At 45.3% G+C, this 24,160-nt stretch overlaps 2 protein-coding genes across 2 annotated transcripts in view; both read left to right on the plus strand.

Moving 5' to 3' along the window:
• LOC140189344 (uncharacterized) overlaps window positions 1-24,160 on the plus strand; it is a 155,663-nt gene that overhangs the window by 119,277 nt on the left and 12,226 nt on the right. The gene's annotated exons all lie outside the window — the stretch shown is intronic.
• LOC140189346 (histone H4) lies at window positions 4,656-22,774 on the plus strand. The gene is made up of 3 exons (XM_072246093.1): window positions 4,656-4,763; window positions 17,931-18,042; window positions 22,203-22,774. The coding sequence occupies exon 3, from the start codon at window positions 22,463-22,465 to the stop codon at window positions 22,772-22,774; it is 312 nt and encodes a 103-aa protein (XP_072102194.1). The 5' UTR covers window positions 4,656-4,763; window positions 17,931-18,042; window positions 22,203-22,462.

Here is a 24,160-nt window from a genome sequence, read left to right on the forward strand (position 1 = left end):
AAAGGCTCCAGTATTACAGCTGAGAAACATTAAGGTAATTCTGTTCACCCTCCTGTCCTCTTAAATGTGCATGACATGCGCTATTAACTGCAATTCCTCGTTAGTATAGTGGTTAGTATCCCCACCTGTCACGCAGGAGACAGGGGTTCAATTCCCCGACGGGGAGAGATGAATTTTACTACATTATTCAACGGGAATATTGAATTCAAAAGACAAATAAAAGCGGACAAAGAATTGTGTTTACGTTAATTTGGGCATTGGGAAGGATGGAATTGCTCGGGCTGCTGCTGTGAGCCTTCCGAGAAGAAAGTGATGTTACTGTCAACCTCTTTCCTCAAGTATCCCCTGAGAATCTATATCTCAGCACCGTTCTTTGTTACTTGTTCGTTGTTACACAGAGTCCATCATTCCGGGCATATTAATCCGGGGCTTCTGTTGTCGACTATGAATTCCCGCATGGTCCCACCACAGTAGTAAGGTAACTAACCAATATCGGTCCAGACGAAGGGTGCCGGTCGGAAACGTCGACTGTTTACTCTTTTCCATCGATTTACTTGGTCTGCTGAGTTCCTTCAGTATTCTGTGTGTGTTGCTTGGATTTCCAGCATCTGCAGATTTCTCTTCTTTGTGACCAATATTAAGTGTCACCCTGGAACACATCGATTGCATCCTCATCTTGTTTTGGTGTGCAAAATGGCTCCAGTCCCCTGCTGTGCAAAGGGAAACTCTGCTCTTCAAAGACCTTTCTTCCCTGGGTTGACTGCACACTATCTGTGAACTATCCTTGCCAAGGCGCTACATTAACTTGACTTGCTGTAACATCCACACTCCCCACTTCCCTTTGCGTCCTGTAAAGGACCACATGAATTGTGGATGCAGCTGAATTGCACGGAAAAGTCGAGTCTCCCCAGTGATCCTGTCATCGTCTGTCTGCAGAATAGGATTGCTGAACGATAGGAGGCAGCTGTCCTTCGGGTCCTCTCTCCACAGAGTGCTCTCAGTAAGAAACTTAAACAAGTTTCAACACCAGCAGGAATATAAACCCCCTTGCCCACTGTACACTGGAGTTGCACAAACTTCCTGGCAGAGAATGAGGCTAATCAGAAGGGTTCCAAAGGTGATGATAGAGTCGTATGTAACTCCTGCCCAAACTTCTTCACTTTAACAGCTTCTAACGGGATCTGCACGGATAAATTGACGATGTTTTGCATTATTTCAGTCCAATAATGACACAAGTTCCTCCCCTCTCGGCCAACAGGAAGTTTAATGCTGTTCAGATTTGAAAGGCCATGATGCAGCTTGCTGCCACTTTGTTAGAAATGTCTTTGATGACCAGACTTGTATCATGTAGCACTACAGCAGTGTTGTTAGCCGATCACTGCAACACTGGGGTCATACTGATGTTCTCACGATCCCGTCTGGTAGGTCCCCAGAACAGGAACACTACAATCCAATTACACTCATCAGTCTCCTTCGTGCTTCAATGCTGGCAGGCGTTAATATTTTCTGCTACAGACTCCAAATATCAATAAATATTTGACAGCTTTTGTTCAGGCCAAAGGCTCAATTAAAAGGCAAAGAGGATACCCTTGGCAAACAGCAGTGAGCCTGCCATCCAATACTGTAAGTGCCATTAACAGAAGTTATAGGATCACTGGTGACATGGACATTGCACGTACTGTTACCTAAATCTGTTCTCATTACCTGGTAGGTGCAGTAACAGACTTCACCCTCATCCTCATGAAGCAGCTTCAGAGCTGAGGATTTATGCAGTCCATGATGAGAAGTTTATTGCCATCGTTCAAAGCAGTTCCATTGGCAAGTGTGATTTCTCTGGGCAGTGCGGTCCAGTGCTCCCTTCACGGCTCTAATCTTCTTATCAAAGTGGTAAACAGAATCAAACTCAGTACAATTGAGGGGTAGAGATTGCACTGTTAACCCACCTTCCGAATGTCTGGGCCCCCTACAGCACACTCAACAACTCGACCGTTTAGCACCAACATGCATTCATAACTAAGGGTCATGTTGTTTGAATGGAACAGGAGCTGTGCTACCTCATCTGTGACATGAAACACACAAACCACATACCCACTAACATCTCTCCCAGTATCGGATCAGGAGAAGAAGCTGTCAATGCCAAACCCTGACATGCGGGCTTACATCAGGTGCTATTTTACAATGGGCAGAATTACAATTGTACAGATTCTACAGTACAGTTTGGGAAAGGATGATTTAAAGTAAGCTTCATAGTCTGTGGTGGTGATGGCGATAGAGGCTGAAACTGACTGTTATCAAAGTTGCCTTGGTGCTGAGGGTATCTTTAAGCTCAGTGGCCAGGCTGTCTCCATCTTTTACCCCTACTGTGTCCACCGCCAACATCCCCATGTTTGTTAAAGTGAATCAAAGAAAAGCAAAACCCATACAGTTAGAATAGCTTTTTCTAAACAATGCTATACGCTTTTCAAAACAAAAAATAATACCAGTCACAAGTGGGTGACAAGTCAAAAGCATGTAAAGCAGGTAATGTTGAAAGTAAGAGTTAAACTGTAAACAGAAGTTAATCTCGCAATGGGCAAAAACAATGGGGTTACTGTCATTTTTATTAAATATAAAACAGAATACAAGTTAAAATAACGTTCAAATTAAGAAATAATTAATCAAATTAATAAAATGTCGGGCAACTGTCACATTATTTTTATACAACGGCGAATATTAATGAGACAATGGTAGAGCAGTCCAGGGAGTCTCCAGTCCTCACACAAATATTATCCATTCCCTTAACAGTTTGAATCACTTGATTTCATCTGGAATTATTGTAAACCACTCAGAATTTTACTTACCTCTTTTCATCGAAACAAGTAACAGTCTGCATTTTATTTAACCTGGGCTAATTTACTCATCATTTACAATAACATTCATTACGATGGAGTAAATCCGTGAACTTCTGAACTATTTTGCTTGTCTACTTTATAAATTCATTCACGTGCGCATCTGCTTTTTGTGCAATACTGTCTATCATATGTCACTGTGGAGTGTGAAGGAAACACTTCAATATAACACACCATTTTAGTTCAGAGTGCATAAAAGTCTCCATATTGCTCATTCTCCCATCGTGCTAGTGAGAGGTTTACACCTGTCTCGTCGAGTACTTAGGAGACACGACTGGGGTGGGCTTTGTTGTAACCGTACCTGTGGGAGGCAGGGGTACAGCAGGTTCCTACTACTTCCTACACAGACATTGGTACGAGTCGTGTCTTGTTACACACTGAGGTAGACCCGATTACATTTTCCTGTTCTTTCTGAGGCTTTTTTCTCTAAATTTATTTCATCTTCTTTGCTCTTACTATGAGAAGCAATCAATTATTTTTGCATTTCACTCCAGGTGAACACCACAGAACAGCTGAAAGTTTCCTCACACCATTCTCCTTATATCTGTACTTCTGCAAGCGCTCCCTTTTTCCATTCCACCCACTGCTCAACACACTTCATTCTGTCTGCTCCATAATGTGTGAACACACAGGCCACCGGAGTTCTCTTAGATGTCCAGGACAGTGACTCTCGGGTGACCATTCAGACACATAATCAGGGCACTCACTCATACTTCAGAATTCCCTTTCTTTCGTGCATCATGGGTTCAAATCCACCCCAAGGCGTAAGCATCATGACCAATGAGATTCCATCCCGGAGGTGGCAAATCCCACAAAAGGTAGTGGATTCGGCCCGGTATATCACGGGTAAAGCAGTCACAACCACTGAGCACATCTACATGAAACATTACCGTAGGAAAGCAGCGTCCATCGTCAAAGATCCTCACCACCCAGGCAATGCTCTTTTCTCACTGCTGCCATCAGGTAGAAGGTACAGGTACCTCAGGACTCGCAACACCTGGTTCAAGAACAGTTACTACCCCTCAACCATCAGGGTCTTGAACAAAAGGGGATAGATACACTCATGTCAGGACACTTTTAAGGGCTCTGTAATATTGTTATTTCATGCTCGTTATTTATTGTTATTTATTTTTCTGCATTTGCACTGTTTGTTTACAGTTTATAGTTTCTCATATTTACAGTTCACAGTAGGTTCTATAGATTTGCTTAGAATTCCCACAGAAAAGAATCTCAGGGTTGTTTGTGGTGACATGAATCTACTGTGAGAATAGATTTTACTTTGAACTAGATGGTGATATATGCGGACTGTGATAACAACTTACTTTGGGTTAAGATTTTGGCTTTGACAATATTTTTCCGTGACGCACTTTTTTCATGAAGGGGTCAGTGATCTAGTTCCAACGTTTTTTTTAACTAAAATTATAAAAGATTATCCACACAAAAATATGCCAATTACAAACATTAAATATGTATAAGATCGAAGTGTCAATGAAAATATTTCTGTTTATAACACACTCAGTTCCCGTGGGTGGGGAGGGAGTCACCGATCCCGGAAATCTCCGTCTGTACCCACTGTTTACAATGGTGGCAAGTTTTCCAGCTGCTCCACTGATTGACAGATCCCTCTGCCCCGCCTCCCGGGCTGTGCACTCACAGTCACGTGACACCAAGATTTTACCTACTCGTGACGCGATGACGTCACAGAGGTCCCAGCCTCACCGACGTCGTTTCCTGGGGAACGGTAAATCCGGGCTGGGGGGTCGGGACTATGGCGAGTTGGTGTTGGGCTCCGCTGTGGGAATCCGCCTCTCCTCTTCCTGCCCGCGGAACAGTGAGTGTCTGTCAGCGCCTCACTGCACCGGCTCTCTGCCTCAGGTACAATATTTAAAACATATTTGCACAGTCACATGGATGGGAAAGGTTGAGAGGGATACGGCCCTAATGCAGGCAGATGGACCGAGTTCAGGTCGACATCTTGGTCGGCGTGGATGAGTTGTACCGAAGGGACTGTTTCATTTCTGTATAAACCAGTGACTCTATTTTGGGAGTTAATTCCGGATGCCAGCTATTCTCTGTGTGAAATATTTACCCCTCAGATCCCCTTTAAATCTCTCTTTAAACAGTTTTGTCCAACTCTAATGAGAGGCAGTTCTTTGACTGTCAAGGCAAGTAGAACACACAACCCTGTCTACCTGTGATGCCACATACAGGGAACTGTGTAACAATATTAGAGGCACATGCACAGGGGCTTCAGTGCGCAAGGCCCAGAGGGATATGAAACTAATGCAGGAAAGTGGGATTAGTTTTGCTGTGCATGATGGGGAACATAAATGTGATGGGCCAGAGGGTCTGTTTCTATCCTGTACAACCCTGACCACAGCAGTCCTCCACTGCAGTGGGGTTTGTCACCTTTATTCTCAGCTGTGGGCTTGTTCCACTGAACCCCTTATCCTCTGAGAAGACATTTGCACCCTCCCACTGTGACCAAGCTGTCAGCCATCTCTCCTAATATCACCCAGAGTACTTCACCAAATTCCCATAGAAAACTATTGTTACTCGTGCATAGGGAATGGCAGCATTTTGGTAGCCTTTTGAGGGGGTTGGTTCAGTATTTCACCATTAATACCTATGTACAACAACAATCCCATCATACTGGGTACTGAATGTTTTAGGTATGACCATCCTGAAGTTCTGTGTTTCAGGTTCCCATTGCACTTTCACAGTCAGTGGTTTCTGCATGTCCATACTGACCATCGAGAATCTGTCTCCACTAACTCAGCACTTGGTCTGTCTTCTACCCTGCCTTGGTGATTCAAATGCTCATCCAGATGGTCCTTAAATACCAGCCTGCACCACCCCTTCAGACTGTGTTCCAGATTGTAACCTCCCTCTGGGGAGAAAGGAAACATAGAAAACCTACAGCACAATGCAGGCCCTTCGGCCCACAAAGTTGTGCCAAACATGTAGCTACCTTTGAAATTACTAGGGTTACCCACAGCCCTCTATCTTTCTAAGCTCCGTGTATCTATCCAAACGTCTCTTAAAAGACCCTATCGTATCAGCCTCCACCACCATTGCTGGCAGCCCATTCCATACACTCACCACTCTCTGCGTTTAAAATAAAGAAAAAAAAACAACAACAACTTAACCTGACATCTCCTCTGTACCTACTCCCAAGCACCTTAAACCTGTGCCCTCTTGTGGCAGCCAATTCAACCCTGGGAAAAAGCCTCTGACTATCCACACAGTCAATGCCTCCCATCATCTTATACACCTCTATCAGGTCACCTCTCATCCTCTGTCGCTCCAAGGAGAAAAGGCCGAGCTCATTCTACCTATTCTCATAAGGCATGCTCCCCAATCCAGGTAACATCCTTGTAATTCTCCTCTGCACCTTTCTGTGGTTTCCACATCCTTCATGTAGTGAGGCGACCAGAACTGAGCACAGTCCTCCAAGTGGGTCTGACCAAGGTCCTATCGAGCTGCAACATTGCCTCTCAGCTCCTCAGTTCAATTCCACGATTGATGAAGGCCAATGAAGCGTATGCCTTCTTTACCACAGAGTCAACCTGCGCAGCTGCTTTGAACGTCCTATGGACTCTGACCCCAAGATCCCTCAGGTCCTCTACACTGCCTTGGTCTTACCATTAATACTATATGCTGTCATCATATTTGACCTACCAAAATGAACCACTTCACACTTATCTGGGTTGAACTCCATCTGCCACTTCTCAGCCCAGTTTTGCATCCTATCAGTGTCCCGCTGTAACCTCTGACAGCCCTCCACACTATCCACAGCACCCCCAACCTTTGTGTCATCAGCAAACTTACTAACCCATCCCTCCACATCCTCATCCAGGTCATTTATAAAAATCACAAAAAGTAAGGGTCCCAGAACAGATCCCTGAGGCACACCACTGGTCACCGACCTCCATGCAGAATATGACCCGTTTACAGCCACTCTTTGCCTTCTGTGGGCAAGCCAGTTCTGGATCCGCAAAACATTGTCCCCTTGGATCCCATGCCTCCTTACTTTCTCAATAAGCCTTGCATGGGGTACCTTATCAAATACCTTGCTGAAATCCATATGCACTACATCTACTGCTCTCCCTTCATCAATGTGTTCAGTCACATCCTCAAAAAATTCAATCAGGCTCGTAAGGCACAACCTGCCCTTGACAAAGCCATGCTGACTATTCCTAATCATATTATACCTCTCCAAATGTTCATAAATCCTGCCTCTCACGATCTTCTTCATCAGCTTACCAACCACTGAAGTAAGACTCCCTGGTCAATAATTTCCTGGGCTATCTCTACTCCCTTTCTTGAATGAGGGAACAACATCCTCAGTCCTCCGGAACCTCTCTTGTCCCCATTGATGATGCAAAGATCATTGCCAGAGGCTCAGCAATCTCCTCCCTCGCCTCCCGCAGTATCTTGGGGTACATAGCCTCTGGTCCCGGCCTCTTATCCAACCTGATGCTTTCCAAAAGCTCCAGCACATACTCTTTCTTAATATCTACATGCTTAAGCTTTTCAGTCCACTGCAAGTCATCACTAAAATCATCAAGATTCTTTTCTATAGTGAATATTGAAGTAATGTATTCATTAAGTACCTCTGCTATTTCCGCCGGTTCCATACACACTTCCCCACTGTCACACTTGATAGGTCCTATTCTTTCACGTCTTATCCTCTTTGCTCTTCACATACTTGTAGAATGCCTTGGAGTTTTCCTTAATCCTGCCCACCAAGGCCTTCTCATGGCCCCTTCTGGCTCTCCTAATTTCCTTCTTAAGCTCCTTCCTGTTAGCCTGACAATCTTCTAGATCTCTAACAGTACCTAGCTCTCTTAACCTTTTGTAAGCTTTTCTTTTCTTCTTGACTAGATTTACTACAGCCTTTGTACACCGCAGTTCCTGTACCCTACCATAACTTCCCTGTCTCATTGGAACGTACCTATGCAGAACTTCACACGAATATCCCCTGAACATTTGCCACATTTCTTCCGTACCTTTCCCTGAGAACATCTGTTCCCAATTTAAGCTTCCAGGTTTCTGCCTGACAGCCTCATAATTCCCCTTACTCCAATTAAACACTTTTCTAACTTGTCTGTTCCTATCTCTCCCAATGCTATTGTAAAGGAAATAGAATTATGATCACTATGTCCAAAATGCTCTCCCACTGAGAGATCTGACACCTGACCAGGTTCATTTCCCAATACCAAATCAAGTACAGTCTCTCCTCTTGTAGGCTTATCTACACATTATGTCAAGAAACCTTCCTGAACACACCTAACAAACTCCACCCTATCTAAACCCCTTGCTCGGGGGAGATGCCAATCGATATTTGGGAAATTAAAATCTCCCACCGCAACAACTCTTATTATTACACGCTTCCAGGATCTGTTCCCCTATCTGCTCCTCGATATCCCTGTTACTATTGGGTGGCCTATGCAAACCACCCAGTAGAGTAATTGACCCCTTCCTGTTCCTAACCTCCACCCACAGAGACTCTGTAGACAATCCTCCCACGACGTCCTCCTTTTCTGCAGGCATGACACTATCTCTGATCAACAGTGCCACGCCCCACCTGTTTTGCCTTCCTCTCTGTCCTTCCTGAAACATCTAAAACCCGGCACTTGAAGTAACCATTCCTGTCCCTGAGCCATCCAAGTCTCTGTAATGGCCACCACATCATAGCTCCAAGTAGTGATACGTGCTCTAAGCTCATCTGCTTTGTTCACAATACTCCTTGTGTTAAAATAGACACATCTCAAACCGTTGGTCTGAGCATGTACCTTCTCTATCACTTGCCTGTCCTCCCTCACGCACCGTCTCCAAGCTTTCTCTATTTGTGAGCCAACCGCCTCTTCCTCAGTCTCTTCAGTTCAGTCCCCACCCCCCAACAGTTCTAGTTTAAACTCTCCCCAGTAGCAAACCTCCCCGCCAAGATATTGGTCCCCGTGGGATTCAAGTGCAACTCGTTCTTTTTGTCCAGGTCACACCTGCCCCAAAAGAGGTCTCAATGATCCAGAAATCTCAATCCCTGCCCCCTGCTTCAATCCCTCAGCCACTCATTTATCCTCCAGCTCATTCTATTCCTATACTCACTGTCCCGTGGCATAGGCAGTAATCCCGAGATTACTACCTTTGCTCTCCTGCTTCTCATCTTCCTTCCTAACTCCCTGTGGACTGTTTTCAGGACCTCTTCCCTTTTCCTACCTATGTCAGTGGTACCAATATGTACCACGAGCTCTGGCTGTTCTCCATTCCACTGCAGGATATTTTGGACGTGATCTGAAACTTCCCGGACCCTGGCATCTAGGAGGCAAACTACCATCCGTGTTTCTTTCCTGCATCCACAGAATCGCCTAACTGAAGAGTCCCCTATCACTGCTGCCTTTCTCTTCCTTTACCTACCCTTCTGAGCCACACGGCCAGACTCTGTGTCAGAGGCACGGCCACTGTTGCTTCCCCCAGGTAGGCTATCTCACCCCTCCCCCCCCAACAGTACTCAAACAGGAGTACTTATTGTTCAGGGGGACAGCCACAGGGGTACTCGCTGGTACCTGACTCTTCCCCTTCCCTCTCCTGACTATTAACCAGTTGTCTGTCTCCTGTGGTCCCGGTGTGACTTCCTGCCTATAACTCCCTTCTATCACCTCCTCGCTCTCCCTGACTAGACAAAGGTCAACGAGCTGCAACTCCCGTTCCCTAACACAGTCCCTTAGGAGCCGCAGCTCAACACACCGGGTGCGGATATTGCCATCCAGGAGGCTGGGAGACTGCAGAACTTTCCACATCTGACACCGAGCACAGAACACCGGCCTCACACACTGAATTCCTTTCCGCAATTAACGCAGGTAAACCTACCTCACCTCATTACCACCTATGCCCGTTTAGCCAAAGCCCTCTCACTCTGCTGCCCGCTGGATATGGCGGTCTTCTTTTTAACCTTTTCCCGCTGTACTGGCTGATGTCACGTGCCTGTGCAGTCTTGCCTCTCTTTACTCCGAGTAGTAAAATACCTTTGCTCCGGAAATCCTGAGCCGTTCCACTCGCAGCCTTGTGCTTTTCCTCATCCTCTTTAAACCACACATTTCTCTCGTTAAACTTCTGTTGCACACACCTCATAATTGTCTATATTAAATTCCATCTGCCATTTTAACAGCTGGACAATGTCCCATATCAATATTTGCTAGCCTTCCTTGCTGTCCAGTGCACCCCTAATCTTGGTGTTGTCTGCAAACTTGCTGATCCAGTTTACCACATTCTCATCCAGATCATTAATACAGACGGAAAACAACAATGGACCCAGCACTGGGAAGTTTAACCAGGACAGGATGTACACAGTGAATGACAGGTTCCTGAGAAGTGTTCATGAACAGAGACTTTGTGTGTTTCTGCCTCCACCACCTCCCCTGGCAGGTCATTCGGGAGACCATCACTGATCCTTATCCCTCTCAAACCCCCCTCCTATTCCTCCCACAATCAAGAACATCCACATTAAATATACCCAATGAATTGGCCACAGCCGTCTGTAGGGATGAATTCAGAGTCAGAACCAGAATCAGGTTTATTACCACCGGCGTGTGTCATGAAATTTGTTAATGTAGCAGCAGCAGTTCAATGCCGTACATGATAATATAGAAAGAATAAATAAATTACAGTATGTGTGTGTATGGATATGTTTATTATGTAGATTGAAAACTGTGCAAAAACAGAAATAACATATATAGAATACATCTATAGCAGTTTTGTCTCTTTTAAATTGAGAAATCAAATATCTTCAAACTCCTGATGAAACATATCCGCTGTCTTGCCTTCTTTATACTGTAGCTGCATTGATATGTTGGGACCAGTTTAGGTGCTCAGAGATATTGATATCCAGGAACTTGAAATTATTCACTCTCTCCACTTCTGATCCCTCTCTGAGGATTGGTTTGTGTTCTGTCATCTTACCTTTCCTTCAATCAGCTCCTTTGTCGCACTGACATTAAGCACAAGGTAGTTGCTGCGACACCACTCAGCTAGCTGGTATATCTTGCTCCTGTAAGTCCTCTCCTCTCCATATGAGATTGTACCAGCAACGGTTGTATCCAGCATATTTATGGATGGCTTTTGAGCTACGCTTAGTCACATAGTCATGGGTAGAGGGGGAGTGGAGCAGTCGGCTAAGCACAATCCCTGAGGTGCACCAGTGTCAGTTTGATCGTCAGCAAGGAGGAGATATTAATCTGAATTTGAATTGAATTTATTTCTTGTATCCTTCATGTACATGAGTAAAAATCTTTGTTACATCTCTGTCTAAATGTGCAATTTACAATCATAGTAATTTATATTAATTTATAATAAATAGAACAGCCAGTGTAACATAGAAATACACTCAAATCAGTGTGAGTTAATCAGTCTGCTGGCCTGGTGGAAGAAGCTGTCCCGGAGCCTGTGTGTCCTGGCTTTTATGCTGCGGTCCTGTTTCCCGGATGGTTGCAGCTGGAATAGATTGTGGTTGGGGTGACTCAGGTCCCCAGTGATCCTTCAGGCCCTTTTCTCACACCTTCTGTTGTAAGTGTCCTCAGTGATGGGAAGTTCACAACTACAGATGCGCTGGGCTGTCTGCACCACTCTCTGTAGAGTCCTGCCATTAACGGAGATGCAGTTTCCATACCAGACAGTGATGCAGCCATTCAGGATGTTCACAATTTTGCCCCTGTAGAAAGTTCTTAGGATTTGGGGGCTCATAGCAAACTTCCTCAACCGTCTGAGGTGAAAGCGACGCTGTTGTGCCTTTTTCACCACTCAGCTGGTGTGTGCAGACTGCGTGAGATCCTCGGGTATGCTGATGCTGAGGAACTTAAATCTGTTTACCGTCTGAACCCCAGATCCATTGATGTCAATAGGGGTTAGCCCATCTCCATTAATCCACACAGATTGTGGTCTCCCGGTTAGGAAGTCGAGGATCGAGTTGCAGAGAGACCAGGTTCTGCAGCTTATTAATCAGGACTGTGGGATTGATGATATTAAACACTGAGCTATAGTCAATGAACAACATCCTGTCACAGGCTGTGCAGATTCACTACCCTTTGGTAAGGAAATTATTCCTGATCTTTGTTCTAACAGGATGTCCTAGTATTCTGAGGCTGTGCCCTGTGATCCCAGACTGCCCCGCTATCAGAAACATCCTCCCCACTCCATTGTAGGTCTTTCTATTTTTGATAGGTTTCAATGAGATTCCCTCACTCTTCTAAAGTCTAGCGAGTACAGGCCGAGAGCCAGCAAACAATCCTTGTGCATTAACCCTTTTATTGTCAGGATCATTCTTGTGAACCTCCTCTGGACCTTCTCCTATGTGAACACGTACCTTTTTAGATAAGGGGCCCAAAACAGTTCACAATACTCCAAGTGTGATCGGACCACTGCCTTATAAAGTCTGAGCGTTACATCCTTGCTTTTGTGTTGTAGTCTTCTTGAAATGAATGCTGACGTCACATTTGGTTTCCTTACCACGAAATCAACTGGCAAGTTGATCATTAGGAAATCCTGCACATCGGAGACGTGCCTGACCCTGGTACCCAGGAGGGGACACACCACCGTGGCATCTCTCTTGCTGCCACAGAATCTCCTGCACATCCCCTGTACTGTGAGTCTGTTGTCATCACTGCTGTGATTGACCTTTCCTCCCGCGGAGCATCGGACCGGGGTGGCAGTATCACTGACACGACGGGCTGCTGTTCTCTGGTTCGTCATCCTCCCAGGGATATCCAAAGGAGTGTACTTGTTGCTGAGGGTCACAGCCACAGGGAGACATTGCACTGTCTGTCTCTTCCCCTTTCCAGTCGTGGTAGTCACCAAACTGACCAACCCACTGAATCTCTGGTCTCAGCATCCTGGAAACTCTGGGTCTGTCCATCTCCAGCACCATTCCCACTTCTAGTGGTCACCCTTGTGCATTAATCCTTTTATTGCCAGGATCATTTGTGGCACCCTGTCAAAGAAAGCCTTTTGAAAGTCCAAATATATGACATCAGTGCATCCCCTTTATCCATCCTGTGTGTAATCTGCTCAGAAAGTATTCCAACAGGTTCATCAGGCAAGACTTTCCCTTAAGGAAACCGTGCTGACTTTGTCCTTTCTTGTCCTGTGTTTCCAATACTCCTTAACAATTCACTCCGGTATCTTCCCAACCACTGAGGTCAGTCCAACTGGTCTATAATTCCCTTTCTGCTGCCTTGTCTAATCCAGTATAGCTGTTCCCCTAGTAGCTCAATGACAAACTGCTCCAAAAAGCCATCTGTTCAGCATTCACCAAACTCACTCTCTTGAGATCTATTTCCAACCTGATTTTCCCAATTGACCTGCATGTTAAAATCTCCCCTGAATCCCATGAAATCTCGAATAACATTCCCTTTTTGACATGACTTTTCTATTTACTATTGTAATTTGTGGCCCACATCCCAGCAACTGTTGGGAGGCCTGTATATAGCTACCATCAGCGTCTTTTACCCTTGCAGTTTTTTAACTCAATTCACAAGGATTCAACATCTTCCAATCTTATGTCACATCTTTCTACTGATTTGTTACCATTCTTTATCAGCAGAGCCATTCCATCCCCATTGCCCACCTTCCTGTCTCTCTGATACGTGTAACCTTGGGCACTTAGCTCCCAACTACAAACATTCTTCAGCCGTGATTCAGTGATGGTCACGACAATCCGTAATAGGGCAATAAGATTATCCACCTTATTTCTTATACTCCGTGTATTGAGATATAACAGTTTGAGTACTGTATTTGCTACCCTTATTAATTCTGCATCCCTCATGCACTGATACTAACCCTGCTGGCTGCAGTTATGTCCTATCACCTGCCTGCCCTTCCTGACAGTGTGACTGCATGCGATCTTTACTTTCTTTACCATCTGTCCCACCCTGAGTCCTTTCACACCTGTTCCCACACCCCTGCCAAATTAGTTTAAATCCTCCCCAACCGCTCTAACAAACCAGCAGTATGCCCACAAGAAAGCTAATCTCAGGGTTGTATATGGTGACAAATGTATTTTTATAATACATTTATTTTCAGCTTTGAACTTTGTAGTAGAGAGCCGGGTGTTGTACTGGTCTGTGTCCTCACTGGCCGGTGCTGTGCTCTGGCAGCTCAGTATGCTTGGTATACAGTGTCAGTGTTTTTACTGAAGTGTGTCCTTATTACACAATTGATCTTGTCCACCCTGGAGCTTGGAAGATTCACTGGAGACCAGAATGTTTTTTTCAGACTATTATTGGGTAGAGAATCATTCTGTGATCATCGAGACTATTTGACCCATCAAATTTATACCACCTCCTGCTACAACATTTCCACAGTCCCCACTCTGTTCCCACAGCTCTGCAGGTCATTTCCCCTGAAGGACCTGTCTAATTCCTCTTTGAACACTGGTTGTTCCTTCCACCACTCTGCTGAGTCCCATATTTCCCAAGGTGAAGTCAAGAATGTCCCCCTCCCTGGTGGACGACATATTGTTTCAGGAAACCTTCCTGAACACAAATAATGCCCCATCCAAGCCTCAGGGTGTAACGGAGTCCCAGTTACTCTGAGGAGATATTCACTCACCAAATCTACTCTGTAGTTTTTGCATCATCCCATAACCTGCTAACATATCTGTTTCTGTCTCTTACTGGCTATTGGGAGGTCTGCAGTATAATCCCATCATGGTGATTGCACCTTTCTTATTCCTGATTTCTACCCACATTGTCTTACTGGATGAGCCTCTGGGATGACCTTGACCTTGTGACATTCTGCCTGATCAGCAGTACAGAGCCCCAACCTCATTCACCACCCTCTGGACTGTCTGAATCATCTGAATCCTGGAATGTTTATCTGTCAGTGCTGCCCTTCTCTCAGCCAGATCTCTCTAACGGCTGAGTCACCATGCCATGTACTAATCCAGGCTCTAAGTACGTCTGCCGTAACCGTTCTACACTGCACTGATATAAACACACTTCAGGCCCTCAGTGCCACTGTGCTCAGTAACTTGGCCTAACTTCACAGTGGTGTACTGAGCCAATGGCACCAACACGGGTGATGCTATCCGACTCAAACTGATTGGAAAGGCTGGTTCTGTTATAGGAGAGAAACTGGACACACTGGGGGCCGTGGTAAAACAAAGGACCCTACGGAAAATCCTGGCAATTCTGGACAATGTTTCTCACCCTCTGCATGCCACCTTGGCTGAACAGAGGAGCACCTTCTGTAACAGAATAAGACAACTCTGCTGCTCCAAGGAGCGTTGTATGAAGTCATTCTTACACTGGGCCGTCAGGGTCAATAATGAGTCAACCTATAGCCGGGGAAGTGATGCCCCCCCCCCCCCACCCCCATGTTAGACTGTTGGAGGTAACTTACTTTTTATTCTTTCTCCTGCTTTTCTTCTGATATTTGTATATCTGTGCACTTGTAATGCTACTGAGACACTGTAATTTATCCATTTGGACTTACTTCCTGTGTTAATCCCCATCCGTCAATGCCAGTTGCTGACATCTTACTCTTCCCATCACCTGTCCTGAAGGAGAGCCCAATGATCCATGTAACTAAAACCCTCCATCCTGCACCAGCTCGTGAACCACACATATAACTGTATCACACTTTTATTTCTTCCCTCGCTAGCAGGTGGCACTGGGATTTCCACACCCCCCCCCCCCCCCGACCACAGAGTTTCCACTTAACTTTTTCCCCAACTCCCTGAGTTCTCCTTGCAGGACTTTTCTCTTTTGTTGGTGTCAATATGGACCACGACCTCTGGCTGCTCACCCTGCCCTTTCAGAATGGCCTGTACTTGTTCAATTCCATCCTTGGCCCTGGTACCAGGGAGGCAATGCACCATCGTGCAGTCTCTCTCCTTGCCACAGATACACTTGTCTGTGACCCCGGCTAAAGACTCCCCTGTCACTGAGGCTCACCGAGAACACAGAACAGTACAGCACAGGAACAGACCCTTCTTCCCATGATGTCTGTGCTGAACACGATGCCAAATGAAACTAAGTCTCTTCTGCCTGCTTATAATTCATGTGCTTCAATTCTCTGAATATTCATTTGGTTATCTAAAACCCTGTTAAATGTCATTATCATATCTGCTTCCACCACTCCCCATGGCAGCCCATACCCGGCCCTCACCACTCTCTGTACAGAAACAGAAATCTTACCTGTCCTAATGTCCACCTTTAAATTCTCACCCTGGCATTTTAAAGCTGCGCCTTCTCATATTTGATATTTCTACCCTGGCAAAATGATCTTGCCTGTTTACCTTGTTTACACCTCTCATAGTTCTATAATCTTCTGTCAGGTCTCCCCCTCAGTCTCCTTCACTCCAGGGAAAACAGTCCCAGTCAGTCTGATATTTCCTTGTAACTCAAGCCCCCAGAGCAGGTAACATTCCTGTGAATTGTTTCTGCACCTTTCCAGCTTAATCACATCCTTCCTCTCATGTAACCAGAACTGCACAGGGTACTCCTGGTGTGGTGTCATTATTGATTTGTACAACTGTAATGTGATGTCCCAACTCCTCTCAGAGCCTTTGCCGATGAAGACAAGCATGTTGTGCTCCTTCTTCACCACCTTGTCTGCCTGTGTTGCCACTTTCAGGGAGTACGGTACCTGTGCCCCAGGTTTCTCTTTCATCAACACTCCTCAGGACCCTCCATTCACTGGGTATGTCCTGACCTGCTTTAACTTCCCAAAATCCATCATTGTGCACTTGTCTGTCACAGTAACAACACTTCTCTGTTTCTCTGCACCAACACCCCAGCAGTAAATGTCAATGGACCATTCAGCTCTAAACCTTGGTCATATATGGCTTTATGAACCACTCACTGCTCCTGTCTCTATTTTGTTGTGTAGTTCAGCACCTCGACCCCTCTCTATTTCTCTCATTTATAATTTATCTCCACATAAATAATAGTTTGACTTTTGATTCCTCCTACCACTCGACATGCCTTCACACTTCACCACATTAAACTCCGTTTACCATGTATTCTGCTCACCAGCTTCCCATGTCCCATTGAAGAGATGAAAAGTCCAATCACAACATGTCCCCCACCACATTCACTGTCATTGCCACCGTGGATTCCTCACTCTCTGCCGCTCCTCCGGGTCATTAATATCAATAATAAATCATTGACAATCCAGAACTGGTCGCTGGGACACTCCACTAGTAATATCATCCCAGTCTGAAACAGACCTGTTATTCTGTCTCAGTATGATGACCAGTCTTCAGTCAGTATTAACACACTTCCTTCCCAGTACTGAGCTCTGGTCTTGTGCACCAGCCTTACATGTGGCACCTTGGCAAATGGCTCCCGAAAATCCAAAAACACCACTTCTCCAACTTCCCCTGTAAAGTCTTAAATCTCTGGTGTGTTTGTCAAACATGACTTAACATTCAACAACCCAGGTTACAGGGTCCAAGACCAGGTTCCAGATGGACAGGGTGGTCAAGAGGCTTTTGGAACACTGGCCTTCACTCAGGGCCCCGAATATAGAAGCTGGGATGAGATGTTGCAGTTGTCCAACACGTTGGTTTGGCCACATTTTGCAAATAGTGTTTAGTTTCTGTGACCCTGCTGTATGACAGACACCATTCAGCTGGAAAGAGCACAGAGGAGATTTATGGGGATGTTACTGGATCTCAAAGGATTTGTGGAAAGGTGTTTTGGATAATTTTCCCTGTAATGTTGGAGAATGAGTGCTGATATTGCAGAGGTGTATAAAATCATGAGGGACCTGGAGGCTGGAAATGGAATGAGCTGCTAGGGGGAATGGTTGAGTCAGGGACATTAAAAAGGCACTTGGACAGATAGATGGAAAGAAAAGGTTTTGAAGTATCTGGGCCAAATGCAGAGAAATGGGACAAGGAGGAGGATAACTTTCTTCATAATGTGGTGGTGAGGGGGTTACAGACCACAAGCTCAGATGGGAACTTTGGTCATCGTGGAATCTGTGTGAACCTGACTGTAGACATTGAACTTTTCCAAATGATTTGTTATTTCTTGATAGATTATCAACTCCAGGACCTGAAGTGAAGTTAACAGGACTACAGTTACCTGCTTTTTATCTTCCACCCTTCTTCAGCAATGGTTTTCAACTCCACTGGGACCTTTCTGTAACAGTGAGTTTTGACAAACTTCAATGTCTCTACTTTCTCTACAGACTTCCTGTGAAACCCTCCAGTGCAGGTCGTTGGGACCTGGTAAAGTTTGCTTTTAGTCCCATTAGTTTCTCCCTTGTGATGCCAATTGTTATACATTATGGCACAATGTTGAAATGTCACCGTTAGATATCTGTGCGATGTTTGCTGTGACCCACTGTGAGCACTAATGCAAATTATTGAGTTAACTTCTCTGCGTGTTCCTTTTTACTTTTAGCTTTTCACTGGTTCCTAGAAAATCTCTGATTCTCTTGTGCACCACCAGCGCCTCTTTGTATGTTCTTTGATTTAATATTTCCTTGAATGCCTTTGACCACACCCCAGGATCTTGAGGCCGCTCCTACCAATGTTGTCTTTCCCTCCCCCTTTCACCATCATTGTCCCTACATATAAAGTTCCTATGAAAATTTACAGCATTGAATCTCAGTGGATTGAATTTGGCTTTTTTTGAAACCAATCAATGGAAAAAGACTCTTTTGTGTCAAAGGGAAAACAAATCTCTACAAAATGCTCTGAACTAATTACAAATCTAAAACACAAAATAATTGTCTGTTTAATTATTCACCCCCTTTAATATGACACTGACACACCGAATCATCATTGGTGCAGCCAACTAGTTTTCGATGTTGCATGATCAGTTAAATGGGGATCACCGTGTGCAGTCAAGGTGTTTCAATTGATTGTAGTAATAGTACACCTGTAAGTGGAAGGTCGAACTGCTGGTGAGTCAGTATCCTGGGAGAAACTACACCGTGAAGACAAATCAACACTCCGAGCTGCTCTGCAAACAGGTAATTGACAAACACAAGCCAGGAGTTGGATACAAGAACATTTCCAAGTCACTGAATGCCCTTGGAGTACAGTTAAGTCACTCATCCAGAAGTGGGAAGTATATGGCACAGCTGTAAATCTACCAAGAGCAGACTATCCTCAAAAACTGAATGGCCATGCAAGAAGGGGCCAGTGGGGGAGGCCACCAAGAGACCTATGATAACTCTAGAGGAGTTACAAGCTTCAGTGGTGGGAGAGATTGTGCATACATCAACTGTTGCCCGGGTGTTTCACCAGTCGCAGCTTTACGGGAGAGTGGCAGAGAAAAAGCCACTGTTGAAAAATGCTCTGATGAAATCTTCCCTGGAGTTTCCCAGAATTGTTGGGGACTCTGAAGTTAGTTGGAAGAAGATTCTATGGTCTGATGAAAACAAAATTGAACCTTTTGACCATCACAAACACTAAGTTTGGAGTAAGCCAAACACCGCACAACATCAAAAACACACCATCCCTACCGTGAAGTATGGTGGAGGCTGCATCATCCTGTGGGTATGCTTCACTGCAGCAGGCCCTGAAAGGCACATAAAGGTAGAGGGTAAAATGAATGCAGCAAAATACAGGGAAATCCTGGAGGAAAACCAAATTCAGTCTTCAAGAGAACTGCGACTTAGGAGAAAATTAATTTTCCAGCATGACAATGACCACAAGCATAAAACCAAAGCTGCAAAGGAATGCCTTAAAACAACAAAGTTAATGTCCTGGAGTGGCTTTGTGAGAGTTCAGACCTCAATCCAATTGAGAATTTGTGGCTGGACTTGAAAAGAAGTGTTCGCTCACTAACCCATGCATTCTGACAGAGCTTCTGCAGTTTTGTAAAGAAGAATGTGGAAAAATTGCAGTGTTCAGATGTGCAAAGCTGATAGACACCTATCGACACAGACTCAACTGTAAATACTGCCAAAGGTGCATCAACTAATTAAGGCTTTGAAGGAGGTAAATACTAAGGCAATGAATTATTTTGTTTCATATTTACAATTAATTTAGATCTGTTTTCACTTTGACACCATAGTCTTTTCTGTTGATCAGTGTCAAAAAAGCCAAATTAAATCCATTGCAAAACAATAAAACCTAATAACTTACATTTTGCCAATTCCGTGTGGAACATTGAATATAGTGGAATGTCGAAGTCCCAGTCTCTGTAACCATGTCCCTGCAATTACTGTCAGATCAAACATATTCATCAGTACACAATATGGAACAGATGGCAACCTGCCCTTCGTCTCACAATATCTGCGCCAATCATAGTAATGATCAGACTTTATTAAGTACTGTGGAGGTCTCACTGGAGTATTGTGAGCAGTTTTGGGCTCTTCATCTTAGGAAGGATGAGCTGAAACTCGATGGGTTTCAAAGGAGGTTCTCCAGATTGATTCCAGGATGAAACATCTTGTCATATGAAGAGTGTTTGATGGCTCTGGGCCTGTATTCACTGGAATTTTTGAACAATGAGGGGTGGCCCAATTGAAACCTATCGAATGGTGAAAGGCAGTGATAAAGTGGATGTGCAGAAGATGGGTGGGAGTGTCTAATATCAGGACACAGCCTCAGAATAGAAGAATATCCTTGTAGAATGTGGAGATGAGGAATTTCTTTAGCCAGAAAGTGGTTCATCTGTGGAATTCATTGCCACAGGGAGCTGTTAAGCCAGGACTTTATGTATATTTAAGGCAGAGGTTGATAGATTCTTGATTGGTCAGAGTATGAAGGGATACAGGGGAAAGGCAGGAGACTGGGGCCGAAAGGGAAAATGGATCAGCCACAATGAAATGTCGGAGCAGACGACGGGCCAAATGGTTGAATTCTGCTCCTATATCTTAGCCTGTGTCACTTCCTGAGAAACCTCAATCAATTTTGTCAAGCATGATCTGCCCACACAAAACCATGTTGATTGTCCCTAAGCAGGCCATGCCTTTCCAAATGTGCATAAATCCTGTGCCTCAATATCCTCCCCAGTAGCTTCTCTACCACTGAAATGAGGCTGCCCTGCCCATAGATTCCTGGATTCTTGTTATTTCCCTTCTTGATCAAAGCTGCAATATTTCTGACACTCTAGTCCTGTGGGACCTCACATGTTGTGATCGAGGACACATAGATCCTTGTCAAATCACCGGCAATCTGCTCACTTGTTTCTTTCACTGTTGTAGGATATTTGCCTTCAGGCCCTGGAGTCTTAGCCATCTTATTGCTTTTCAGACGTCCCAGCACAACTTGCTCCTTAATCTCAAAATGTCTCTGCACATTCGCATGCCTCATTCTGTTTTCATTGCCATTCAATTCCTTCACTTCAGTAAATACTGACACAACATACTCATTTAGTACCTCAGCCACTTGATCTGACTTCAACCACATCATTCCTCCTTTAATCTTGAGTCGACATTTCTATCCTCTGGTTATCCTCGTCTTATTAATACAAATCACAAGGCCTTGGGATCATCTTTGGTCCTACATTACAAGGACAGTTTGTGGCCCCTTTTGGCCTTTCCTATCACCTGCTTTAGCATTTCCCTGCTACCTTTATATTCCAAAGGTACCCAGTCTGACTTTAGCTTCACAAACCTTCCATAACCTTTTGACTAAATTTAGGATCTCTCTGCTTGTCTAAAGATCCCTTCTCCTCACTCCTCACCGGAACATGCTGATCCTGAACTCAGAGTTGCTGGTCTTTAAACAACTCCCACACATCAGATGTGGACTTGTCTGACAGTGGCTGCTCCCAATCAATGTCCCTTGGCTCCTGTCTTCCTCCGTCCTGACTTGTCCTCCTGCAAATTAGTACCTTCATACAAGATCTACTTTTATTTTTACTTGTAACTAAGAAAAAAAGAAACTTGTGATCACTGTTCCCAAAATGTTCACTGACTCTCAACTGTCACCTGGCCTGGCTCATTCCCATCTGTTCTCACCTCTGGTTGGGCCCTGTACATAATGTTTCAAACACCTCTCAGATTCACTGAAGAAATCTGGCGCATTTTAGAATTAAGCAAGTTCCAGTTAATCTAGAGAAGATAATGTCCCCCCACTGGTTGTTGCGGGGCCAATACAAACACCCCAACAGTGTAACTGCAGATTGCCTCTGTAAATGAACCTTCCAGTTTGCTGTGACATTCCCAGTGAGGTAACCTCTGCATTTTTAACCCCCCACTCACATGTAAAACAATGAAACCCAGGAATGTTGAGCTGCCAGCCCTGTCCGTCCGATAACATAATACTCCTAGTGTTGAAATAAACTCATTTCAGCCCATCAGTCCCACCATGTTTATTAGCCTGACATTGGCTCTCGTTCTTTTCAGACTGTGTGTGAGGGAGTTTTGTTTTTCGCTGGAGCGCTTTGTGTCGGATGAATCGTTGGAAATTGGCGGTTGTGGTAAAGTGAAGGTGGAGCTGGACGATGAGAGGCCGCTCTCGGCTCTGTCCGTCACTCTGACTCTGTCTCCTCCCCTCCCCGCCTCTGTCTCTCTGCGCGTTTCTCGGGCAGGTCGGGGCGCTGTGTATAAAAGGAGACAGCAACAGGCAGTTTGTCAGTGAGCAGCGACCTGAGTGAAGCAGCATCATGTCTGGCAGAGGGAAAGGAGGCAAAGGACTGGGCAAAGGCGGAGCCAAGCGGCACCGTAAAGTGCTCCGTGATAACATCCAGGGCATCACCAAACCGGCCATCCGCCGTCTGGCTCGCCGTGGCGGCGTCAAGCGGATCTCGGGTCTGATCTACGAGGAGACCCGCGGGGTGCTGAAGGTTTTCCTGGAGAATGTGATCCGGGATGCGGTCACCTACACTGAACACGCCAAGCGCAAGACGGTCACTGCCATGGATGTGGTGTACGCTCTGAAACGCCAGGGCCGCACTCTCTATGGCTTCGGCGGCTGAAAAACTCCCACTTCCTCCCGAGCACGAAACAAAGGCTCTTCTAAGAGCCACCCACCGCCTCACAGTCGGAGCCGTATCCACAACCTTTTAATTATTTTTATCGATACATTCAGCTGAGTTACATTTGAAACACATTAATCGGTTCGGTTTGCAATATTCCTGCGAATCTGCCTTTCCAGTCGGTGATTACTTCAGAACCTCTGAACGCGTTAAGATCGATCTTCATTCTTTTATCCGTCTCGGACAGGAATCAGTTCACTCGTTTAGAGAAGCGACTCCGTAATTATGCATTTAAATCTTAACTCAGGGGATTAGATATTAAATTTATTAAATGAAACTGAAATTGTATAATGCGTGATAAAACTAACGGTAAATAATTTTTAAAGAAGTCTTCCATCACCGTTGCTGGGTGCTCTGAAATTGGCGGGCAATTTGAAATTGATCCTGCGCCAATCACACTGTATTCTGATCCGATGAAGTCCGACCGCCAGTAAATTCCTAGAACTCCTTCTGTACGTGGTGTTAGAGGGCGTTTTTTTCTCTCTCTCTGGAGCTCTGTGTTTCGGACAAACCGTTGGAAATTGCCGGGTGTATTAAAGTGAAGACGGAGCTGGACGATGAGAGGCCGCTCTCGGCTCTGTCCGTCACTCTGACTCTGTCTCCTCCCCTCCCCGCCTCTGTGTCTCTGCGCGTTTCTCGGGCAGGAGTGGTGGCAGAGGATTGGAGGATGGGTCATGTTATCCAGTAATTTAGGATCGAAGGAAAACCAAACACAAGACCATTCTGCAGATGCTGATGGAGGGTCTCGGCCTGAAACGTTGGCGGTTTCCAGTTTCTCATAGATGCTGCCTGGCCTGCTGAGTTCCTCCAGCACTGCGCGTGTATCGCTGCGAGGAAAAGCCTGGGAGCTGAGTCAGGGCTGATAACGTCACTGCCCGGCTCAGCAAATTTATCGATGTCACTAAAGTTGGTGATATCGTGGAGTGTGAAACAATGTAACTAACATTACAACAGGACGGTGATCAATGAGGTCACTGATTTGAGGAATGACAGATAAATGTGAGATGTTCCATTGTTATTGACGAACCAGGGCAGAACTGCCGTGGGGAATGGTCTGTCCCTGGGAGTGCTGTAAAACAGAGATATCGGGGTGTAGATATCGAATTCCTTCAGAGTGTAAACACAGGTAGGCAGGACGGTGAAGAAGCTGTTCGCCACACTCGCATTCATCGGGTAGAGTATCGGCCACTGGACTGTGACGTCACGTTACAGCTCTACCAGCCTCGGGGAAACTACTCTCGGAGCACGGAGTACAGTTATAGTTGCCCTGGGATCAGAGGGTGACATTAAACTGGAGAGGGTGCAAAAGGGATTTAACAGGAGGCT

Source organism: Mobula birostris, chromosome 28 (assembly GCF_030028105.1).
Source record: "Mobula birostris isolate sMobBir1 chromosome 28, sMobBir1.hap1, whole genome shotgun sequence".
In the NCBI taxonomy this organism is placed as follows: domain Eukaryota; kingdom Metazoa; phylum Chordata; class Chondrichthyes; order Myliobatiformes; family Myliobatidae; genus Mobula; species Mobula birostris.

Bases quoted from the DNA above. Each gene is read 5' to 3' on its own strand.
- LOC140189346 (XM_072246093.1), top strand. From the start codon at position 22,463: ATGTCTGGCAGAGGGAAAGGAGGCAAAGGACTGGGCAAAGGCGGAGCC.